At 57.5% G+C, this 20743-nt stretch overlaps 1 protein-coding gene across 2 annotated transcripts; it reads left to right on the top strand.

Moving 5' to 3' along the window:
• The first annotated feature begins 10043 nt into the window (after nt 1-10043).
• CDCA4 (cell division cycle associated 4) lies at nt 10044-20214 on the top strand. 2 transcript variants are annotated; one of them, XM_053889908.1, is made up of 2 exons: nt 10044-10251; nt 17767-20214. In XM_053889908.1, exon 2 carries the CDS (start codon nt 17773-17775, stop codon nt 18454-18456), a length of 684 nt encoding a protein of 227 aa, XP_053745883.1. In that variant the 5' UTR covers nt 10044-10251; nt 17767-17772; the 3' UTR covers nt 18457-20214. The 2 variants fall into 2 exon arrangements, with proteins under 2 accessions (XP_053745883.1, XP_019289700.1); XM_019434155.2 differs by lacking the exon at nt 10044-10251 and adding an exon at nt 14628-16465.
• Nucleotides 20215-20743: the final 529 nt, after the last annotated feature.

Raw genomic sequence — 20743 nt, 5'->3', positions numbered from 1 at the left:
CTACCGGGCACCCTCTGTTCCTGCCCTGACAAATACACCAGCACGTCAGGTGCAGGTGGGGCCCCTCCTCAGCCCACCCGACCCTCCGGGCACTGCTGGTGGCTCTGGTCCACAGGTGCACACCCTGGGTGGACCCCGCAGGAGAGGCCGGAAGGGCGCAGCCGGGAGTTCCGGGCCCCTCGGTCCTCAGTCGACCTAGAAGGGGTGGCATGTCCCCGACCCCGAAGCCTCTTGCCCCTGGGAGGGGTGTGTGCAGGCTCTCCTGAGTGGTGCACAGGGAGTAGGCGGGGCTGGCCGTGGGACATGGGCTCCTGAGGACAGCTCGCTTTGGCCAGGTCACTCCACCCTGTGTCTTCACTGTTTGGGGAAATGCCTGCAGGGCCGCCGGGGACATTAACTGAGATCATGTATGTCCCTGGCTTAAGCTGGCCTGACACAGGGTGTATGCTCTAAGTAGGTTAGACACTGTTCTTGGGGTCCTGGGAGGTGCCGAGTTCGCGGCGGCCCCTGCAGGTGCCGCGTGCGGGCACCAGGGGGCAGCACGGCCCCGTTGGCCCCGCTCTTGTTCTAAGGGAGGAAGGCGCAGGAGGCCACGGTCGGGGCCGGCGGAGCCCTGCCGCCTGGGCGGAGGGGGGTTGCTGACCCCGAAAGCCTCCTGCGCGCAGAGTTGAGTCTAAGGAGAGAAACGACCAGTGGCCTTGAGCCCTGGCGACGAACGACAGCCACGCCGTCACTGACAGTGCCATCAGTCCCCAAGCCAGGGGCAGGGGTGGGGCTCAGGACTGGGCTCCGGGAGGGGCGCCCTCGCGGATCCGGAGGGGGCGGAGGCCAGCGGGGCAGAGACTCGGCGCCAGGGCAGCGGGCGGCGGCAGCAAGTCCCCCCGGGAGGCACCGCCGCCCGCCCTGCGCCCCCTCCGCAGACTCCACCGGGACCACGGAGGCACACGGTAACGAGTGTTGGTGCACACGCGCAGAGGTCACAGCCCTGGCACACGGCCGGCAGGACGGAGAGGGGGCGGCTGCTCCCGGAAACAGCCTGGCGGCCCCCCAAACGGCTACTCAGGCGTCGCCCCCTGCCGGGCAGAACCACGCCTGGGGCCTCCCGAGGCTGACGGCACCGTCCACACGGGGACGCGCACCCGGAGGTCCACGGGGCACGCTCGCGATGGCCGGAGGGTGGAAACAGGCCAGCAAAATGCGGTGTATCCCCCCGGTGGGACGTGGCTGAGCCCAGAAGAGCGAAATACTGACACGCTGCATGCACCGCGGACGGACCGGAGGGCAGCTCGGCCTTGGACGGACCCCGACGGCAGCTGGGCCACGGACGGACCCGGAGGGCAGCGGGGCCACGGACGGACCTCAGGAACAGCACGGAGAGACAGAAGCAGACACGAAAGGCCACGTGGAGTAGGATTCCACTTCTCTGAAATGTGCAGAATGGGAAAATCTGTGAGGACAGAGCAGGTTCAGAGTTGGGAGGGGCGGTAGGGGGTACAGCTAAAGGGGCCAGGCTTCTTCCTGGGGGGCTGGTTGCACATACCTGTGACTGTGGCAGAACCACTGACTCGTACCCTCAGAGAGGTATGCTGTATGGTACGTGATTATGTCTCAATGAAGCAGTTTAAAAAAACAAAGATGCATCAGACTGTGGCCCCAAAGCCCCTGAAGGGACAGTCTGGGGCCACCATGGCTCAGAGGGGGCAGGGGGAGGCTGAGATCTTCGGCTCCCGTGGCAGGGAGAAACCCAGATGCACCCCCCCACCCCAAGCCCAGTCCGGTGTCGTTTGAGGCAACAGGGCGGCAGAGGGGGCCTGGCAGCTCAGGATCTGCCTCCCAGCAGCCTCAGCCCCGAGCCGTCAGGTGGGAGGTCAGCAGGGCACCCGTTGTCCGTGCTGCTCAGGAGACAGTCCCCTTCCTGCATCATGATCATTCCTGACCAGCCTGGGGGTGAGCAGCCCTGCCCAGCCTGTCCTTTTGCCCCTGGGTTTGGGCCCAGGGTGGGCTCTGATTTCTTAAATGTCAGCCTACATCCAAATCACTGAGGGGCCCTGTTAAACACAGAAGGGACCCAAGGGCACCTGGGTGGCTCAGTCGGTTGAGCATCTGACTTCGGCTCAGGTCATGATCCTGCAGTTCGTGAGTTCGAGCCCCGTGTCGGGCTCTGTGCTGACAGCTCAGAGTCTGGGCCCTGCTTCGGACTCTGTGTCTCCCTCGCTCTCTGTTCCACCCCACTTGCACTCTGTCTCTCTCTCAAAAATAAATAAAGATTAAGAAATTTTTTTTTTTTAAATATAGAAGGGACCCAGCCCCATGGCTCCTGAGTCAGAGCGTTTGCATCTGGGAGTCCCTGGCTCGTGTCCACACCTAGAGAGCCTTTGAGTCTCAGCCCGATGCCATCGGAACGGCGCATATCCAATTTCGACCAGTGAGAGGTGGGCCTGGAACTCAGTTTGCCTCCTGGGGGAAAGGCTCTCTCTTTCCCTGGACCCGCTTCGAGGCCAGGTGCGAGGTCTGGAGCTGCTGCAGTCGCTCTATGACTGTGGGCAAAGACACGGAACCAGAAAGCCCGTACCAAGGGGAGGGCCTCCGTGTCCTGCACCTGCCGTCCCACTCCTTGGCCACGTCAGGACCAGTGACGTCGTCCTGCAATACCCCCCTGCTCTGTGCCCGGGGCCCGCCCCCCTCAGAGGGCATGGCAGCCCCCCCCCCCAAACCTCCTCTCCTTCTGCTCTCCCACACTGGCACCCGCCTCGGCTTCTCTGCGATTTCACAGGGATGCTATTTTCTTTCCTGTACTCTCACACCCACGTTTGCTCTTACGAATTGCCTGTGATACCTCCGTGCAGGCAGCTGGGGTGTCACGGGCCCTGCTGACGCTCGTCCGCCCCCTCCCCCACCTCCAATCCTGTTCTCCTCCCTTGAGATCGTCACGGGCACCTTTGCAGACTCCTCCAGACTATTCCTAAACATTGGCTTGGCCACATAGGCACCCGTGGAAACTACGCGGGATTGTTTTTGCTTTTATCCAATTCTCCATTTTGAAATAACTTCCAATCTGCAGAAAAGTGGTACACTTAGTACTAAGAAATTCTGGATGTTCTCTCTCTTTACCTAGATTCCCCAACTGTCAACATTTTATGGCATTTTCCTTATTATTCACTCTCTCCTTCCATATAACTATTTATTTCTGCACCGTCTGAGAATAAGGAGTCTCTCCTGCATGAGCGTAGTGCGGTCTGAAAAATCGGGAAACCACCACTGATCTAACATCCCCACCATCTTGACATGCTGCACGTGTCTCTGCAGAATGCCCCCTTCCTTAGCTGCGTCTGTGTCCTGTGCTTTCTGTATTTCTGTGGGGCCCCCGGGAGGCGAGGCCGTGTCCTTCTCCTCACGTCCCGCCTGCCGGAGGCCCTGAGTGCCCATCCAGCCAGCACCGCTCGCGTGAGGTCTCGCCACTTGGGTGAGATAACACCTGCCAAGACCCCTCCCTGTGAAGATAACTGCTGAGCACCTTGCACTCATTAATTAGTAAGTAGTTACGAAGCAGTTCATAGGGACGGCGTTTGTGATTTCTTTGACGAGGCCGGGGTTCCCTTCCCTCTTGGGGGTGTACCTTCTTACATCTGGACTGATGTCAGCACGGATTCTGGGCTGCTGTCCTACTCGAGGGCCTACCGTCCGCAACTTTCAGTGGGATCCTGCGTCCTTTGGACACGTCGTTTTGTTTAGGCACCTCCTTACCTTCTGGTACAAGATGCCGAGCTCACTCAGCTCAGCCTTTTCCCGGAGGGGCCCCAGCTCCTCTCAGCGGAGAGCAGTGCGAGTGAGAGCCGGGCCCAGGGACGCCTGCTGTCACCAGGCGGCACCGTTTCCAGAGCGGGAAGATCTGTGCGTGTGTCCACAAACCCGCGTGCAGACCCGTATGTTAAGCTGAGTGTCCTCTGCTCGCTCCACCTTCCCGACACCCCAGCGCTGGGCTGAGCTGCACTGGCGCCCTTCTCCATTCGTTCGGGGATTTTCCTGTGCGGTCCCCAACAGCCAAAGGCTGGTCCCCACCGCGGGAAAGGGAAGGAGGAAAAAGGGGGCAGAGTGCGAAGACACGGCTGATTTGTGGGAGTGGGCTCTCCGGGGTGGTTGGAGGGTCCTGGCACGGGTCCGAGCCAGGCAGAGGCCATGGGCAGACCGAGGGCTGCAGATTGGAGGCAGAGATGAGCAAAAGAGAGGCGTCGGGAGGACCCCAAGGTCTTTGGCGGAGTGGTGAGCAGCTGATTGAACCAGTAAAGGGAACAGGATGCTTTGGGTGGGGGAGGCAGACTTCCATTTCAGATGTGTAGGGTGTAGACAGAAGTGGTTTGAGGACTGGGCCCTGGGACACTGCAACATCTGGAGAGGGGAGAAGAGGAGGAACCAGAGATGGGGTTCTGCAGGGGGGGCCCAGGGAGGCCCAGAGGAAAAGCAGGCAGGTGGGCCAACAGGCCTCTAGGGGTCCCCGAGATGGGGCCACCCAGTGGCTGACACGGATGGTGACGGGGGCACGTGGGCATAGCTAGCAGTTACCCCTGTAAGGAGACCGAGGGCCCCTTCAACAAAATCAAGTCCCAGGCCTCCGAGGATGCCCACCTACAGGGCTCACCCTTGGAGGTCATGCGTGGAGAGACAAGCCTCAGAGGTGTGTGGGGGGGGAGCGGGTGGGCAGAGGGGACCTCGAGGGTCTGGTGGCATCTGTGAGTTCAGGCACCGTGTGGTCTGTGTGCACCCCAAGGTTATGCTGGGGGGATGGGCTGCCAGGGGCATTTTCAGGGTGCCGGTCCATGACCCTCTGCCTGCCCCTGAGGCCTGGGCCCACACAGAGGGGAGGGTTCCCCTGCTCGGCTGGTGCCGGTGGCCTCAAGGGAGATGCCCGGCCCCCGCCGACCGTCTCCCTGGGCACCGAGGGGGTCTGGGCTGTTCGCCTGGTCGGGAACACAGAGGCTGGGGAGCTGGGGGTGGGGTCTGCACGGGCAGAGAACAGCATGGTCCCCGGCCAGAGACCCAGGCAGAGGAGTGGCGCTGGCCGGGGCTGGAGGAGACGAGGGGCCGAAGGCCGACGCGCTTCCTGTCCACCTGGGCTCCCGGGCCCGGCTCACCCGCCCCCCCTTCCCGTGCAGCCCCAGAGAGTTGGGCGGATTTCTGTCCCTGCGGCACATCCAGCCCGTCTGTGATGAGGGCGGCTCTGAGCAGCACAAAACTAAACGACATAAAGGAAAGCATTTCTTAATGTCATCCTTTTTCTTTGTTCTAATTTTCGTAAACAACAGAGTACAACAAGGAAACTTCCAGGATTCTGCCCACCTGAGGACATCTCGTAGGAAAGGTTCACAAGTGACACACTGATGCCGGCAGCAATGTTCCCGATGTCGACGTGAAGCTGACTCCTCAAAGTATAAGTGTAAGCGTGGCCGTGTCCAGAGGGCTGGGCGATGAGGCCGGACTGGTGAGGTAAACCCCCTGACCTACTTTAGCTGGCAGCATTTGTGTCCCCTGCCCAGTCCCCACCCCCTCCAGCAGCAGACAAGAGATTCTGGGAAAGGGGGTGGGGGGTCAGGGTTGGGGTCCAGCGAGGGTCCACACCAGCAGGTGGGCCTGGAGCATTTCTGGGGCAGGGCCACACGGCTCACAGCCTTGGAGTCCCCTCTGTGCCCGGGCCCGTCACCCCCCCCACCCCACCTCTATCTACCTGCCAGACAGGAGCCGACAAGTGGACCCCCCCAGAGCGTGGTCCCAGGCGAGCCCAGGTGTCCCAGAGTGCGAGGGGACAGGCAGGGGCTGTGGCTCCCCTCTTTCTGCCTGGACGTGGCCCGGGCACATGCAGGGCTGGCTCTGTAGAGGGGGTTCTGCAAGAGGCCGGAGAGCCACATGCACGGTTTTCTTTAGTACAGAAGAGACTGGATTCTTTGACCGGCTCAGACACACATGTGGTAAGGAGTCCCCAGGATTAAAGGCAGACATGAGGCTCGAAGCTGACCTGGGCCCGTGGCCAGTGCATCGCCTGGGTTGGCCGCTGGGCCCCGCCTCTGTGGACCCTGCCCTAGACGTCTTAATCGGCTTACTTATTGGAGCACGAGTAGAGAATGTCCCCAACGGGACCGTATCAAACATACGTTAGCCACCTTCACTCAGACCAAGTATGGACAGTCTCGGGGTCCCAGAAATCTCCCCGGGGCCTCCCCCAAGCCCACTGTCCCCTTCCTCAGAATAGCTCCACTTGATCTGAACTTTCCATCTGTGGAATGGGCGTGCGCTCTGCAGTCTGGCTTTTTTCTCTCAATGTTCTGTGCTGAGATCCATCCATGCTGCCCTGGGCAGTGACGGCTTAGCTGGCGGTGTGGCCTGGTGGTGCAGGCCCCGCCCCTCATGCCCATTCTCCTGCTGGGGGCGCTTGGGTTGTTTTCCCTTTGGGGCTGTAATGGAGAGTCCCTTCTATTGGCATTCGGGTACAAGTGTTTTTGTGAACAGGTGTCTGTCCCACGGTTCTCCGGAGCGGCCGTCCCAGCTCACAGTGTGGCCGCCCTTCTCCAAGACCTCCTGGCTGTCCCTGGCCCTTTGCCTTTCCATACAGATTTTAGAATCAACTTGTCAGTGTCCACGAATCCAAGTGAGGGCTGGGATTCGGAGGGCACTGAACTGAAGGTAGGTTTGAGAGAACCTGTATCTTTTTTTTTTTTTTAATTTTTTTTTTCAACGTTTTTTATTTATTTTTGGGACAGAGAGAGACAGAGCATGAACGGGGGAGGGGCAGAGAGAGAGGGAGACACAGAATCGGAAACAGGCTCCAGGCTCCGAGCCATCAGCCCAGAGCCTGACGCGGGGCTCGAACTCACGGACCATGAGATCGTGACCTGGCTGAAGTCGGACGCTTAACCGACTGCGCCACCCAGGCGCCCCCGAGAGAACCTGTATCTTTACGAAGGTGAGTTTCCAGCGGGGGCCCCACTACATTCCCCAACTTAAACAGCCACTGACCTCCCAGCAGGGCTTTGCACTTTCCAGGGGCGGTTCTTACACATCTGTAGTTAGATTTATCTGGTGCCGATGTTTTTGGTGCTTTGCAACGGTATCATTAAAACATTAAAGACTCCACACTCAGCACGGAGCCCAATACGGGTCTCGATCCCACCACCCTGGGATCATGACCTGAGCCGAAATCGAGTCCGATGCTCAACTGACTGAGCTACCCAGGCGCCCCTAAAGAATGTTATAGTGGCCTGTTACTTGCATATATAAATATGATTATCTGATGGTCATGCTTAAATCTTTATTCATTTGATCCATTCACCTGGAGATTTGCTATGGACGGAATTGTGTCTCCCTCAAATTCCTCTGTCCAAGTCCTGGCCCCCAGTGTGACGGTCTTTGGAGGCAGGGCTTTTAGGAGGTAATTAAGGTTAAAAGAGCTGGGAAGGCAGGGCTGCTGGCTTCAGCACAGGGAAAGCTCTCCCTCTCTTCCTTCCTGTCCCCTTCCGGGCACTCCTGTCCCGTTGTGGACACCAGAAACCAAACCAGGATGGCCGAACGCTCCCCTTGGCCTTCCAAACTCCAGAACTGTGAGAACACAAATCACGAGGGTCTCAGTCCCCAGTCTGGGGTCTCTGGTTTCGGCAGCGCTCCAGGCTAAGATGAGGTTCTGTGGATTTTCTATATTCGAAAACCGATCGTCTGGGAATAATGACTTCAGTTCTTTGCAAATCCTTTTCCTCGCCTATTTGCCACCCCCAGCCCCCCTCCCCGCACAATGTCCGGTATAAGTGTGGGAGCAGAAATCCGCCCCTAACTCCTGATCCCAGGAGGAAGCTTTCACTGTTTGACTAGTCACCGTGGCACTGCCCGTAGGTTCTTGTAAACGCACTTCACTTCGATGGAGTGAGCCCCCTTGTTGTGTAGCAGAAATATGGGCCTTGCCCAAGGAGGGGTCTGTTCTTTGCCCCGGGTCCTGGGAGGTGATCCCGAAACCCCTGGGCTGTCCTGCCTGCGGTGGCGAGTGTTGGAGGGGGGTGCAGGGACCACACCGCAGAGCAGAATACAGGGAGGGGGCCTCGGGTCACTTGGTGTGGAAGCCCCAGGCGTGGGGCCCTCCTGGTCCCTGCCCCATGAACTTCTTCCCCTGCAGGAGTTTAATGGGCACACTTTCAGTAATAGACCACGACTGTAAGCTTTCAACCAGTTCGGTGAGTCTTTGTACTGAATTATTGAACTCAGGGTGGTCCTGGCGGCCCCCAACTTGCAGTGCCTGTCGGAAGTGAGGGGTGGCCTTGTGCACTGCTCCTAACCTTGCACTTGTATATTTAGTTTGCTACGTGTCTTATCACGGATGTGGGCTCATGCCATCAGGGGATTCTTCTCCACCTATGGAGATTTTCAGCTATTTTTCTTCCTGCGTTTTATTAACGTCGGGAATTGTTTTGGTTGGTTTGGAACGTTAACCTTCTGTCCACCGGAATGACCCCAACGTGGCTGTGATGGTCGTCTTCTCACGGGGCTGGAGTTGCCGACATTTTGGTTGGAAGTTGACGAGGGCTCGGCCTGTGCTTCCTCCCTCTTGCCACCCCCACCCTTTCAAGCTTTAGCACCGGGGCGATGTCGGTCCTCTCGGTGGGAAGACTTCCTTCCTTATTCTCCAGAACGCTTCGTGTAAGATTGCTGCTACGTCTTCCATTGGGGTCCTCTTAATACATCCTAGTTCTCCTTGTCATTAATTCTCATGGAGAAAATGAGTGCTGTTTTTAAACCTCTGATAATTCCAGTATCAGGATCACCCATGAGTCTGTTAGTATTATGTGGGTGTTTTTTTTTTTTTTCCTTGTTTTTCCCTCATTTTTGGTTTTGTGTCTAGCTCTGCCTGTTTTCATTTAATGCTGAACATGCTGGGTGAAAAAGAGTGGTGGCTCTGGATACCCTTACTCCAGAGATGTTTGATTTTTGCCCATCTGATAGCACGAACGGCATCTAGGGTAGTCGACTATGCTCGGCTCGTATTCTGAGGCCCAGCACCGGCCTCTTCACCAGTTAGGCACTGAACTGTGCCCACTTTCTATTGGTTCGTCCACCTTGCTTTCACGTGTGTTAAGGGGCATGTGGCATATGGCTAGGAGCAAAATCTCCCCCTAGCTTTTCCACTGTTTGACAAACGGACATTTTAAATTTGTGCGGTCACACTGGTCACAGCCCATAGTCCCCCCACCCCAGGGCTGCCGTACCCTAAGTGGCCTCCCTACGTCTCCCCTCTCCCCCTCCCAGATGTGTTCTCCACAGCGATGCTCTCCCGGCCCCCCTCAGAACCTGCCCCTCTTCTGCACAACCCTCCAGTGATCTCCAGCTCACCCCCTCCCTTAAACTCCCTTCCTCTCCAGCCCGGAATTCTCTCCCTCTTCCATGCCCCCTTTTTCCCAGAGGCCCGTGTGCCTAGGGTGCCCACCTCACCTTGGCTTTTCCTGACATCATGAGGGGCACCACACTCACAGCCACCCCCCCATCACGTGACACAGCAGACCCAGAAGGGCTTTTACTCCCTGTAACTGCAGCCCTGGCCTGCACAAGAGCAATGTTGGTTGAATTAACAGTCAGGATTTGCTCCTCTATTTACCTTTTCCCCTGAGAAAATTTTTTAAAAACCTCCCCTGCTTTGGACTTTCATGGTTTCACTTCTTACGTGAAACCGGGGAAGTTCCTACAGTGACCTGGGCTGGGGGCTGGGGGCGGGGGGGGGGGGGGGGGGAGGGGGGAAGGGGAGCTGCTGCCCCTTGCTGCTCCCCCCTCCTCCCACAGCTCTGACTCCCCCCACCCTCTCCTCCCCTCCCCTTCCAGCCCACGGCTCTGACTCCTCCCACCCAACGCTCCCGTCCCCCCCTCTCAGGCCCACTGCTCCCAGTCCCCTCACCCTCCCCTCCAGTCCCAGTCTTCTCCCGCCACGCCCCGCCCCGAAGGCCCTGCGCCGGCGCGCCGGGGCCGCGCGCGGAGACCTGGGAGCGGACGGGGGCGGGGCGGCCAGGACGCGGGCCCCCCAACGGCCAACGCGGCCGCGCGGGAACTCGCGCGCCGGGCCCCGCCCGCGGTTTGAACAGGAGGCCCCGCCCCCGCACTCGGCCAATCGGCGGGCGGGGCGGCCGGCGCCATGGCGACCCTTTGTGGGCGCGGAGAGGCCCCGCCCGGCCCCGCCCCGCCGGCCCCGCCCCTCCCTCGGCGGCGGGCGCGGGCGCGGAAGGCGGCGGCCAGGTGAGCGTCTCGGCGCGGGCGGCGGGCTTTGTGCGGCGGCGGGCGGGCCTGGGCGCCCGGGGTGGGGGCTGCGGGCCCCCGGGGGGAGGCCGGGGTCGCGGGGGCGGGGAGGGGGCGCGACGCGGGCCGCCGGCTCCCCCCGCCCGTCCGCCCGGAGGGCCGTCCGCCACCTGGGAATCCCCCCTCGTGCCGGCTGCCCTGCGCTACTGGCGTCCGAAAGTACTGCCTGCGCCCCCCCCCCCCACCCCCGGCTCTCATCACGCTGCGGGCTTTTTAAGAGGGGAAGCGCGAAGCGGGGTCGGCGGGGCCGCTGGGGCGGTGCGGCCTCCGAGGGCAGCCCCCACTGCCTTCCTGTCTTGGACTTGGGAAGGGTCCGCGCGGGGAGCCCGGCCGACTTGAGTTTCCAGCCCTGATCAGAGTCCCCGCGCTCCCCTCCTCGCTCTCGTCCGTGCTCATCTTTCGCCCCTTCCCCGGTGGTGCGGGATGCCCGCGCTCCTGGGTTTCCTCCTAGCCCGCCTTCCTCACGGAGTGAGTGGGTGGCTGGCCGCGCAGTGCTGGTGCCTCATCCAAAGTCCTCTGGGCAGCACGGGTTCCGCTAGTAATCTGATGCCCTTCCAGAATGGCCCAGCCCGGGGCACCACGCTCTGGAGCCCTGGAGGGTATCGAGGTCCGCCGCGGCCCGGGAGGGTCCACTTTCACTTCTTTTCCTTTGTTTCTGGGTTTGACTTGCTTGAAAAAGGAACGTCGGGGATATTTCGCAATGGCTTCTGTCCCCCGTTCTGTAGCAGACCCAGCTTCTCTTTAAACTGGCAGGGGAGTTTCAGGGTGCTGATGGCGCCTGCCCCCTGTGCTGTTCAGCTCTAGCTGCGTGGGCGGTGGAGGCGGGCATCGGGGAAGGGCGGGGTGGGATGTGGGAAGAGGAGGGTTCCCAGACCCCGGTTGGGAAACTTCTCAGTCGGCTCCTTGTGGCTGCCTGCGGTGGCACTCAGGTGTGTGGGAGCTGGTGGTGCTGGGACTAGGAAAGGGATCAGAAACTCTTCCACTAGTCAGAGGCAAGCTTGAGTCCACCTCCCTGAAAGCCTGTTGTCTGCAAAATAGGATCGCCAGGAAAAGAGCTTACCAGGTAACCACAGTTTGCCAGCAGATGAGCTGGTCCAAATCCAGGGTTTCCCAACTGTTTCCTCCTCTGGTGGCCTTTATGTCGCATGCACAGGACAGCAGGACCGAGCTAACTGTTGTTTTAAAACAAGAAAGAAATTGCCTGTTTACAAAATTAAGTTTGATGTCTTATAAACTTCCTGTATATAACTACTCTTTATTTTCAAGTTTTGGCACGTTTTACAATTGAAGTTGAAGTTCAGAATAGAAAGTCAGTTATGACTTTCTTCTAGGTAGAATGGCAGGTTTTATCCTGGGAAGAGGGCTGGGAAGTTTTTTTTTCAGCTTGCTAGTGGGACATATTCCATGTAGAGGGAACCTGTGTATCATTCCAAGTCGCAGAAGTCCCCGAAATTCACTTGTTAGTAATTGCCGAAGGAGAGTCTCAGACGGTGATGATGCAGCCACAGCTGGACTCCCGAGCAGCGCTTCTCAAGACCTTGCCACGCTTGCTCTGTCGTCCCATTTTCCTCTGCTGAGGTATTTCAAAGACAGTCTGATCGTGTGCCGGAAACCGAGAGTCCATGTTGGTCTGCCTGAAAAACCTGTGTGCCACGGGCTGAAGGTCGTGGTGAAGGGTCAGGTCTGAGCGGAGTCTGTCCCCTGCTGCCCCAGCTCTTCTGCTCGGAGTCTGGGGATCTGCATTTTCCACCGGCCTCGAGACTGCTGGCCACACGTTGTGAGAGCAGCTGCAGGAGAGGCCAGTGGCCAGGAAGGGTGAGGGGTCCACCAGGCCAGGCTCCCCTTTGCCTTGGGGAGGGGGCCCTGATTGGGCGGACACAGCACCCCTCCCTGGCTCCCCCTGCCACACGGAACCACTCAGTGTGTCTTCTTCAGTTTTTTTCTGTTGGTCACCCCTTGTTCTGGAGGCTGCTGTGCCTTGACCGCGGGGTTGACACCGCTGGCCTGCTTGTCCATGGCTCAGGAGGGTTTGAGCAAAACACCATCGACCCTGAGGAGTTGGTGGGGTGTGACTCAGCAAGACGTTCTGGCTATCTGGAGTGGACGGAGGTGTGTAATACGGAGGTTTGTTCTGGAAACATGCTTGTTATCCAAAGCGCCTGCATCGCAAAGCGAATTTCCCCATAAGAAATACCGGAAACTCAGATGACTCGTCGTACAACCCAAATATATTCATATAAAAATGGTTACGGTGCTGTAATACGACATAAGAAAACGCAGATTACAAAGCTAAATTAACCTTTGAAAACCCTCCTGGCTGGTGTGAGGGGCACAAGAGAGGAGGGTTGCTGTGTAGGATGACTTTTATCACTGACGGAATCCCTGCTCTCTGTTGGCTCCATGGAATCTTTCCTTTCGCGCAACTTCAACAAGGAACCTGTCCGATGACCTAGAATGAAGCAAAGCATTCCCGAGCTCCCTCTTGGATGGAAAAGCAAAGGGCGGTCCAGAGGCGCTTCGAAGTGACAAAAATACACAAGTGCCAGTTGTGGGCACCTTCCAACGTCCTGAAAAATCACTGATTTCTTCCAAACACCGCGGCCTGAGACCGAGCGTCTGAGCATGGGAGATGATCACCCACAGTCCCACAGCGAGTGAGCGAGAGAGAGAGAGAACTATTGGCTAGTTGTGATCATGTGACATCTGGCAGCACGTACTGCTCATATCGCAGGACGCCGCTCGTGTGTCAAGTTAAAATTTATTCAAAATGTTTACTGGTCTTGCAGAACAAGTTACTCGCGGTCCAAGGTTTTACTGTACTTTCTTGTTCAGAACTTAATGGTGAGTCAGGCTCTGCAGTTAGGACAGCCTGGGAAGTCTGGGGTCTCGTGTCCTGTGTTCAAAGGGTCAGGCGCCCCAGGCCATAGTCATGGGCTGCCCAAGAAGCTGGGCTTGGACCAGTCCAGCCGGGGGATCTGTGTGCTCACCTCCACTGCCTTCAGGACCATATTGTGTGCTGTGTCCCAGAACCACACGTAGGAGGGTGAGTCTCACCGGCCACCTTCTGGGCTCGGCCTGACGCATCACCCTGACACAGGCTCTGGTGGCAGCCCGGTGGCTCTTGCGATTGCATGTGCTGCCCTCGAAGTCCTTCTCAAGTCGCAAGTCTGCCAGCATTTTCTTGTACGGAGTATAACAAAACCTAACAGTTGCTCAGGATTTGGCCCGTTTGAAGCCAATAATTCGAGTGACTCTGAGCACATACTGGTCCTGGCATGCTGATCCAGGCACTTAGTGATACACGGGAGGCAGTGTCTAAAATGGTTTGGATTCACATTAACGTAGCCTGCCCCCGTCAACTCGTTTACGTGTTTTTCTTTATCAAGCCATCGCTTAATACGGTGAAATGAACAGTTATTACTTGCACTGCTCAGTGAATCTGACGAATGCCATTCTCCTGTCTGGATAGGGTGCATTTCCGTCGTCCTGGAGGGTTCTGGATGATCCCATCTCCTCCACTGGCAGCCCCTCTGCTAGTTTGCACCTAGGTTAGCTTTCCCTTTTCCAGAAGTTCATATGAATGGAGTCGTATGGTACCTGTTTCTTTGGTCTTGCTTTGTGATTGGGCATAGCGTTTGAGGCCCATCCTTGCTGTTGCATAGACGAGTGTGGATTCTGTTGCTGGGGAGCGTTCTGTTGTCAGAGACCCCACAGTTTACCCATTCGACTTGCTTATTTTGAATCTGAAAATAATGTTTACGTCTGGGGTGGTGACACAGGGTAATGGCAGAGGCACGGAGGAGGAGCTGGAATAATGGGCAAGGTGAAGGGGAGCTTCCAGCGATTGTGAAAGAACCATACGGAAAAACCTGGTGGAGGGTGAACTGACTCAGCCTTCCCAGAGAGCGGCTTGATAACGTCCATCATGAGCTTTACAACTGCCCCTCCCTTTTTAAGCCCTCGTAGAAACTCCGGAATCAAGTGCTACAAATACCAACATCCAGGGTTAGAGCCCAGCATCACTGTGACCGAGAGGACTGTGAGCAGTGTGAATGTCAGGGAACAAGGCTCTGTTCTTCATAGCGACGCACGGCCGTCGGAGTGATGGTGAACCTTTACACGACGTGGAAAATGTGACCAGCAGGAAAGCAGAACTCGCAACGAGCTCTCAGATGCACAGAGAAGACTGTGCTTAGGACGATGCTAAGAACCTGCGTGATAACTGGTTCAGAGGGGCGGGGCCGGGGTGGTTTTTGTCTTCTACTTTCTTCTTTTTTTTTTTTTTAACGTTTGTTTATTTTTGAGAGAGAGCATGAGCAGGGGAGGGGCAGAGAGAGGGACACGGCATCCAAAGCAGGCTCCAGGCTCCGAGCTGTCAGCACACGGCCAGATGCGGGGCTTGACCCACAGACGGTGAGATCATGACCTGAGCCAAAGTCGGACTCTTAACTGACTGAGCTGCCCAGGCCCCCTGTCTTGTACTTTCTGATACTCTTCTCAACTATAGACAGTGAGCTGCGGAGACAAATGGAGGCACCCATGTGAGAAGAGCAAAAGCTGTTTACTGGACGCAGTTGCAGCCAGGGAGTGGGTCACTGCCTGGCTTGCGGCTACTCGGGTAGCTGCACTTGGCTACAGACGGCCGAGTGGCAGCACTGCCTCCTGGAACAGGGTTCCGGGGCCCGGTGGGCCTGCAGGCTGGGGGAGCAAGGAGCCCTGGTGGTTTTATGGGGAGCACGTTTGGCGTTTCTAGGAAGTGGGGACAAGTATTAGGGAAGCCCTCAGTTTTTGAAGTCCTTTCCTTGGGGCGACTGTGACAGAAGTCATCGGCTTCCTGGCCTGTCACTGGAGATAGAAGTCTGACTTCCTGGGCTGTGTTAGCCTTAAAAATAAGTCAGTTATTTTACCAGCAAAAATGGGTGTATTTGGGAATGACAGAATAGCAGTTCCAGGTGTGAAAAATAGTAGAAGGAAGCGCCGTTTCAAATGGCATCCGGGGGTGGGCAGGGGAGCTCTCACACTCATTGCCACTGCAGACCCAACAGGAAGAGATGCCCCTTGCACACCGGTACTACCTGTTAGTGTCCCAGCAGGAGAAAAGAAGGTTTCCTCCTTCCCCAGCAACTGCCCAGCCAATGAGAGATGGTTGCAGCCCAGCCAATGAGAGGCCGTCCCAGCTCAGCCAATGAGAGATGGTCACAGCTCAGCCAATGAGAGGCCTCTATACTTCGAATTCCCAGTTTATTCCAATAGACTTTTTTTACAATAGCCCCATTCCCTAACCTCTCCCCCCCCCCCCATTAAAAAAAAAATACCAACTGAAATTTTGTTATTCCCAAATACGCCCATCTTTTGCTGGTGAAATAACTGGCAGGTTTTTTTTTTTTGTTTGTTTTTTGTTTGTTTGTTTTGTTTTGAGAAAGCGTGTGCAAGCAAGAGAAGGGCAGAGAGAGAGGGACTATTAGGCTACATGCCCAGCACAGAGCCTGACTTGGGGGCTCAATCTCACGAGCGGAGCCAAGATCAAGAGTCAGGCCTTTGGGACGCCTGGGTGGCTTAGTCGGTTGGGCATCTGACGTCGGTTCTGGTCGTGATCTCACGGTTGGTGGGTTTGAGCCTCGCGTCAGGCTCTGTGCTGACAACTCAGAGCCTGCAGCCTGCTTCGGATTCTGTGTCTCCCTCTCTCTTTGCCTCTCCCCCGCTCACGCACGCTCTCTCAAAAATAAGTAAACATTAAAAAAGAGAGACCCTTAACTAGTTGAGCCACCCAGGTGTCCTGGAAGTTTTATTTTTAAAGTTAACAGGACAAGCAAGCTTTTTCAAAGCCATAGGCAAATCCAACAAAGGAGAGTAAGGAGGTAGTTTGGAGGAAAGGAGAAGGAGGAGAAAAGCGGGAGTTCAGGGTGGTGACTTTCTCATTGCCTGAGTGGCACGGGTGCTCAGGTCCTTGTGGGGGAGGCAGTGGGCTTATTTCCCTGCAGGGCCTGTAAGTGGTGATTCTTCCTGGGATCGGACAGTGAGTGGTCCTGGCTCCCCCTTCCAGCCTCTCCGTTTTAGTGAGTTTGTCTTTGTTTTCTCAGCTGGTTGCTACAGGGAAGGGTTGGGGTCCTGGATGGATTAGCGACCGTCCTCAACATACGGTCTTTCGGAGCAGGTATGAATAAGGGCTCTCTCTGGGCGGTTCCTGCTGTGATGTGTGTCTAGCACGGTCTGCGGCCGCTGTTGACCGTCCCGGCGAGGCTGGCCCCGAGTCCAGCCTGGGCGTGAGAGGCCCCTGCTGGACCGACAGCTCACAAACTCATCTCTCGGGCTTGCAGAGGACCCCTGAGGAGAGGGAGGTGGGCCCCCAGGGAGCCCGGTGCTCGATGTGGCGCCTTGAGCTCTGCCAGCTGTGGGTCTCTGCTCCCGGCTGCCCCCGTGGTGGTGCTCACCCTTGCCGTGCAGGGCCAGCAGGAGAGGCAGCCCAGAGTCCTGGTGGTAACTCGGGCCACTTGAGTGAGTTTTGTTGGGCCCTGAATCAAATCGGTTGTCATGCAGGTTTGGGATTTTAGAGTTGGTTGAAAAGAGAACTAAAAGTTAAACGTGGGGGGCGGGGGCACCTGGCTGGCTCGCTTGGTTAAGCATCCGACTCTTGATTTCGGCTCAGGTCACGATCTCGCGGTTTGTGAGTTCGAGCCCCACTTCGCCCCCACAGAGCCTGCTTGCGATTCTCTGTCTCCCCCTCTCTCTCTCTGCCCCCTCCCCTGCTCCCACTCCTCTCTTTCGAAGAAAAAAAAGCCGAAGAGATACAGTGGTTTGCCACAGAGGAACCCTGGACACTTAATCCTCCCGCCCCCTCACAGGTTATCTTGTAGTTTGACCTAATCTTACATTGATTCTCAGTGTACTCATCAATTCTAAGTAAGTGACTTTTACAAAAGTGATGAGAGAAAAAACTTGTGTAAAAGTTGTATTTGCCGCCACAACAAAAACCTTGAATCCTGTCCCACCAGCAGTGAGTGAAACCTCTTTCATGTGTTTTGGTGGTAAACGCTTCAATTCACTGGTTTACAAACCGCTGATTCAAGTCAGTGTGAGCCAGGTGCTGTGGTGGAAATGGTAGAGAGTTTCAGAGACTGTGGGTAAGTCCGACCTGTTTGCTGTTCTGGGAAAAGTAGTCTGGGGGGGGCGATAAGCTAGGGTTACTTAGTGTTTTAGGCTTTTTATTTGGGAGTAATTGTAGACACGCAGGCCCTCGGGGAGAAATGATCTGGAGGTGCACCTTCTGGCCGTTTAAAGAGGGTGCCGGGCGTGGCCGTGCTGCAGGTACCTAAGGACGCTCACGGAGGGGGGAAGGGGTGGCCGCGGCAGCCCCCGCCCGAACCCCCACCTTTGACGACTGCAGACTGAGTCGGGGCGGGGGGTGTCTGGGGGGGACTGGAACGTGCTAATCGGGGCCCGCCTCGCTCTCCGCAGGGCAGGATGTTCGCACGAGGGTTGAAGAGGAAGAGCGCCGAGGACGCGGAGGACGCGGACGGGGGCGTGGCGGGCGTTCCGGCCGCGCCCTCCTACACCCTGCAGCGGCAGTCGCTCTTGGACATGTCCCTCGTCAAGCTCCAGCTGTGCCACATGCTGGTCGAGCCCAACCTCTGCCGCTCGGTCCTCATAGCCAACACGGTCCGGCAGATCCAGGAAGAGATGACCCAGGACGGGACCTGGCGGGTGGTGGCGCCCCAGGCCGCAGGGCGGGCGCCCCTGGACCGCCTCGTCTCCACGGAGATCCTGTGCCGCTCGGGGCGGGAGCAGGAGGGCGAGGGAGACGGCCCCCTGCCAGACCCGGCCCCGGGACAGGCCCCGAGGCGCCCGCAGAGCAGCCCCTGGGGACTGGACGGCTCCCGGGAGGGCAGAGGGGGCTTTCAGAAGTCGCTGGATCACATATTTGAGACGCTGGAGAATAAAACCCCCGGGTCCGTGGAAGAGCTGTTTTCGGACGTGGACAGCTCCTACTACGACCTGGACGCGGTGCTGACCGGCATGGTGGGCGGCGCCCCCTCCGGCCCCGGGCTCCCGGCCTTCGCCCCCGCGGCCGCCGCGCCCCCCAGTTCCACCTGCAGGTCGGATCTGGGGGAGCTGGAGCACGCGGTGGAGATCCTGGTGGAGACCTGAGAGGGCAGCCGGGCCCCGGTGGGACTCGTGGCGGAGGGGCCCCTGCGGCCTCCGGAGCGCGTGGCCTGGGCGTCTGCGGGCTCGGCCCCTGGTGTGTCTGCGACGGGGAGAACGTTCCAGAACAGCATCCCGTTGCCCTGTGCCCTCTGTCCTCCTCCAGCGGGCTGGGTGGTTTCCTTCGGGCTAGCCATCCGAGCCGGCCTGACGCCCGCCGGCGCCCCGGGTGCCGGCCCCTCTGCCCTCCGTCCCCCGCCACAGCTCTGTGCAGGGCCCGTTCCGGGCTCGGTGTCCAGCCTGGTGTAATTTGAGATAGGTGACGTTTTTTAAATTAAGTTTTATATGTTTGGGGCAATATTTTGTCTTAAGATCTATTTTTTAAACGTTTTATACTTTTATCTTTTTAGATTTTGTCAGCTATTCAAAGTATATTTTTCCTATAAACATTTTCTGCTGCTACATTAGGAACTTACAACCTGAACAGTTGCAGTTGGTGTATTTCATTGTTTAAGGTTTAGATAAGGACTTTGTTTCGGGTGGAACTTCGGGCGGCTCCGTGTAGCGCACGTGTGTCATGAATTTCCACTTCACGTCGGTGCGAACCTTCTCCGCGTGCTCGTCGGGCGGAGCAGTGCCTCTTGGTCTCCAGTGTCCTTACCGGCTCCGCTGCGCCGGCTGTGTCTTCGTTAGAATCACATGCGGATTCTGGGGGGTTTATTTATGCCTATTTATATGTAAGTGTTGGAGAAGGGCCCATCCTGTCCACCGGAGATCTTGGGGCGGGGTCTCAGGTGGTGCCTTCAGAGGATCCGACCCTCGCGGCCCCTCCCGTGCGGTGCTCCCAGCGCGACCGGGCTTTCCCTGTGTCCCGCCGCTGTCGAGAGTCCCCCCACGGTGTGAACATTAAACAAGGGGAACCTCGCTCAAAGGGAGTCAGGAGGCCAGAAGGGGGCTTCCGCGCCGCACCTGCGGACGTCGAGAATTGCCGGTCACAGACCCTACAGGAGACCCCTGAACGGGAAGGAGTCAGTGCCAGCCCCCACGGGAAAAGATGCACATTTGCTCTCCCACCAGAAGCCGACGGCCCGCGACCACTCAGCCGGAGAGAAGCCCTCGTCACCCTGGACCCCGCTTCTCTCCAGTGGACTTTGGTTCAGAGCAGCCCTCCCGGCTCCCTCCTTTGTCCGTAAGTGACGTTCCTCCCGTTGGTTGCTTGGGCTTGCCTGTGGTTCTCCCATAGCGTGTTTCTCCCAGGTCACAATTCTGTTATTCCTGAATAAACCTAGTTTGCTGGTAAAATAACCGACGTTTATTTTAAGGTCAACACTAGCCACACTGGTGTGCACGGAGTCTGCCGCGTGCCAGGTGACACAAGTGCTGGGACAGAACCGTAAGGTTAAGTCACGTTAAGTCCAGAACTAAGGAAGTCTGGACTCCTGCCAGTGTGGCTTCTCAGTCCCGAGGGCAGTTGATGGTGGGGTTGGTGGGGCGGTGCCACTTAAGTGGGCTCTGGTGTACCGTGTGTGCACCCCTGAACCTGCCCTGGCCACGGGGAGCGCCCAGACCTTCTGTATTGTTTTCACTAGTTTACAAGTAAGACTGCGCTCACCCCGTCCCACCCCTGCCCCGTTGCTGTTCCTCATGCTTTTTCTTCCTTACCCAGCCCTTAGCCAAAAAGGTTTGTTTTCTCTCATGCGTAGGACCATTCTTTAGTATCAGTCGTGTATACATCACTTTATTAAACAATTATCCAACAAACAAGATGGAAGTGTGTTTATTATCTGCTTCGTCGTGCCACAGCATAATCCTTGAGTGGATCTTTTTCGGCTGGGTTACCTGTTTCGCTTGTGTTAAATATGTGTTAAATATGAGGTGGAGCGTTTCCACCTTGCTGAGCAGACGGGCTTCTGGTTCAGCACCCGTCCTCTCTCCCAGTCCCCCCGGCAGGAGCAAGGGCAGCGCCCTTGGAGGAGCCAGTGGTGGGATGCGACATCCCACGGGTTGCTGTTGCCTTCCGATTTTGAAAGTACTTTTGCCTCGTGGAAAATAGAGTGTATGTGTTTTATAACCAATAAACCTGAAGCAATGTGACAATTAGTAAGGGAACTTCGTTTAGAATGGAGTCAGGAGGCCAGCAGGGGGAGTTCTCACGCCCACCGTTCCTTGCCCACTGCAGACCCAATGGGAAGAATTGCGCCTTGCTCATGGATACTGCCTACTCTCCCAGCAGGAGGAAGGGAGATTTCCTCCTCCCCTGGCAACAGCCCAGCCAATGAGAGACCGCCCCAGC

This window comes from Panthera pardus, unplaced genomic scaffold, assembly GCF_024362965.1.
Source record: "Panthera pardus isolate Hobbes unplaced genomic scaffold, ASM2436296v1 HiC_scaffold_24, whole genome shotgun sequence".
In the NCBI taxonomy this organism is placed as follows: domain Eukaryota; kingdom Metazoa; phylum Chordata; class Mammalia; order Carnivora; family Felidae; genus Panthera; species Panthera pardus.
This window is presented reverse-complemented; position numbering and strand designations above follow the sequence as displayed.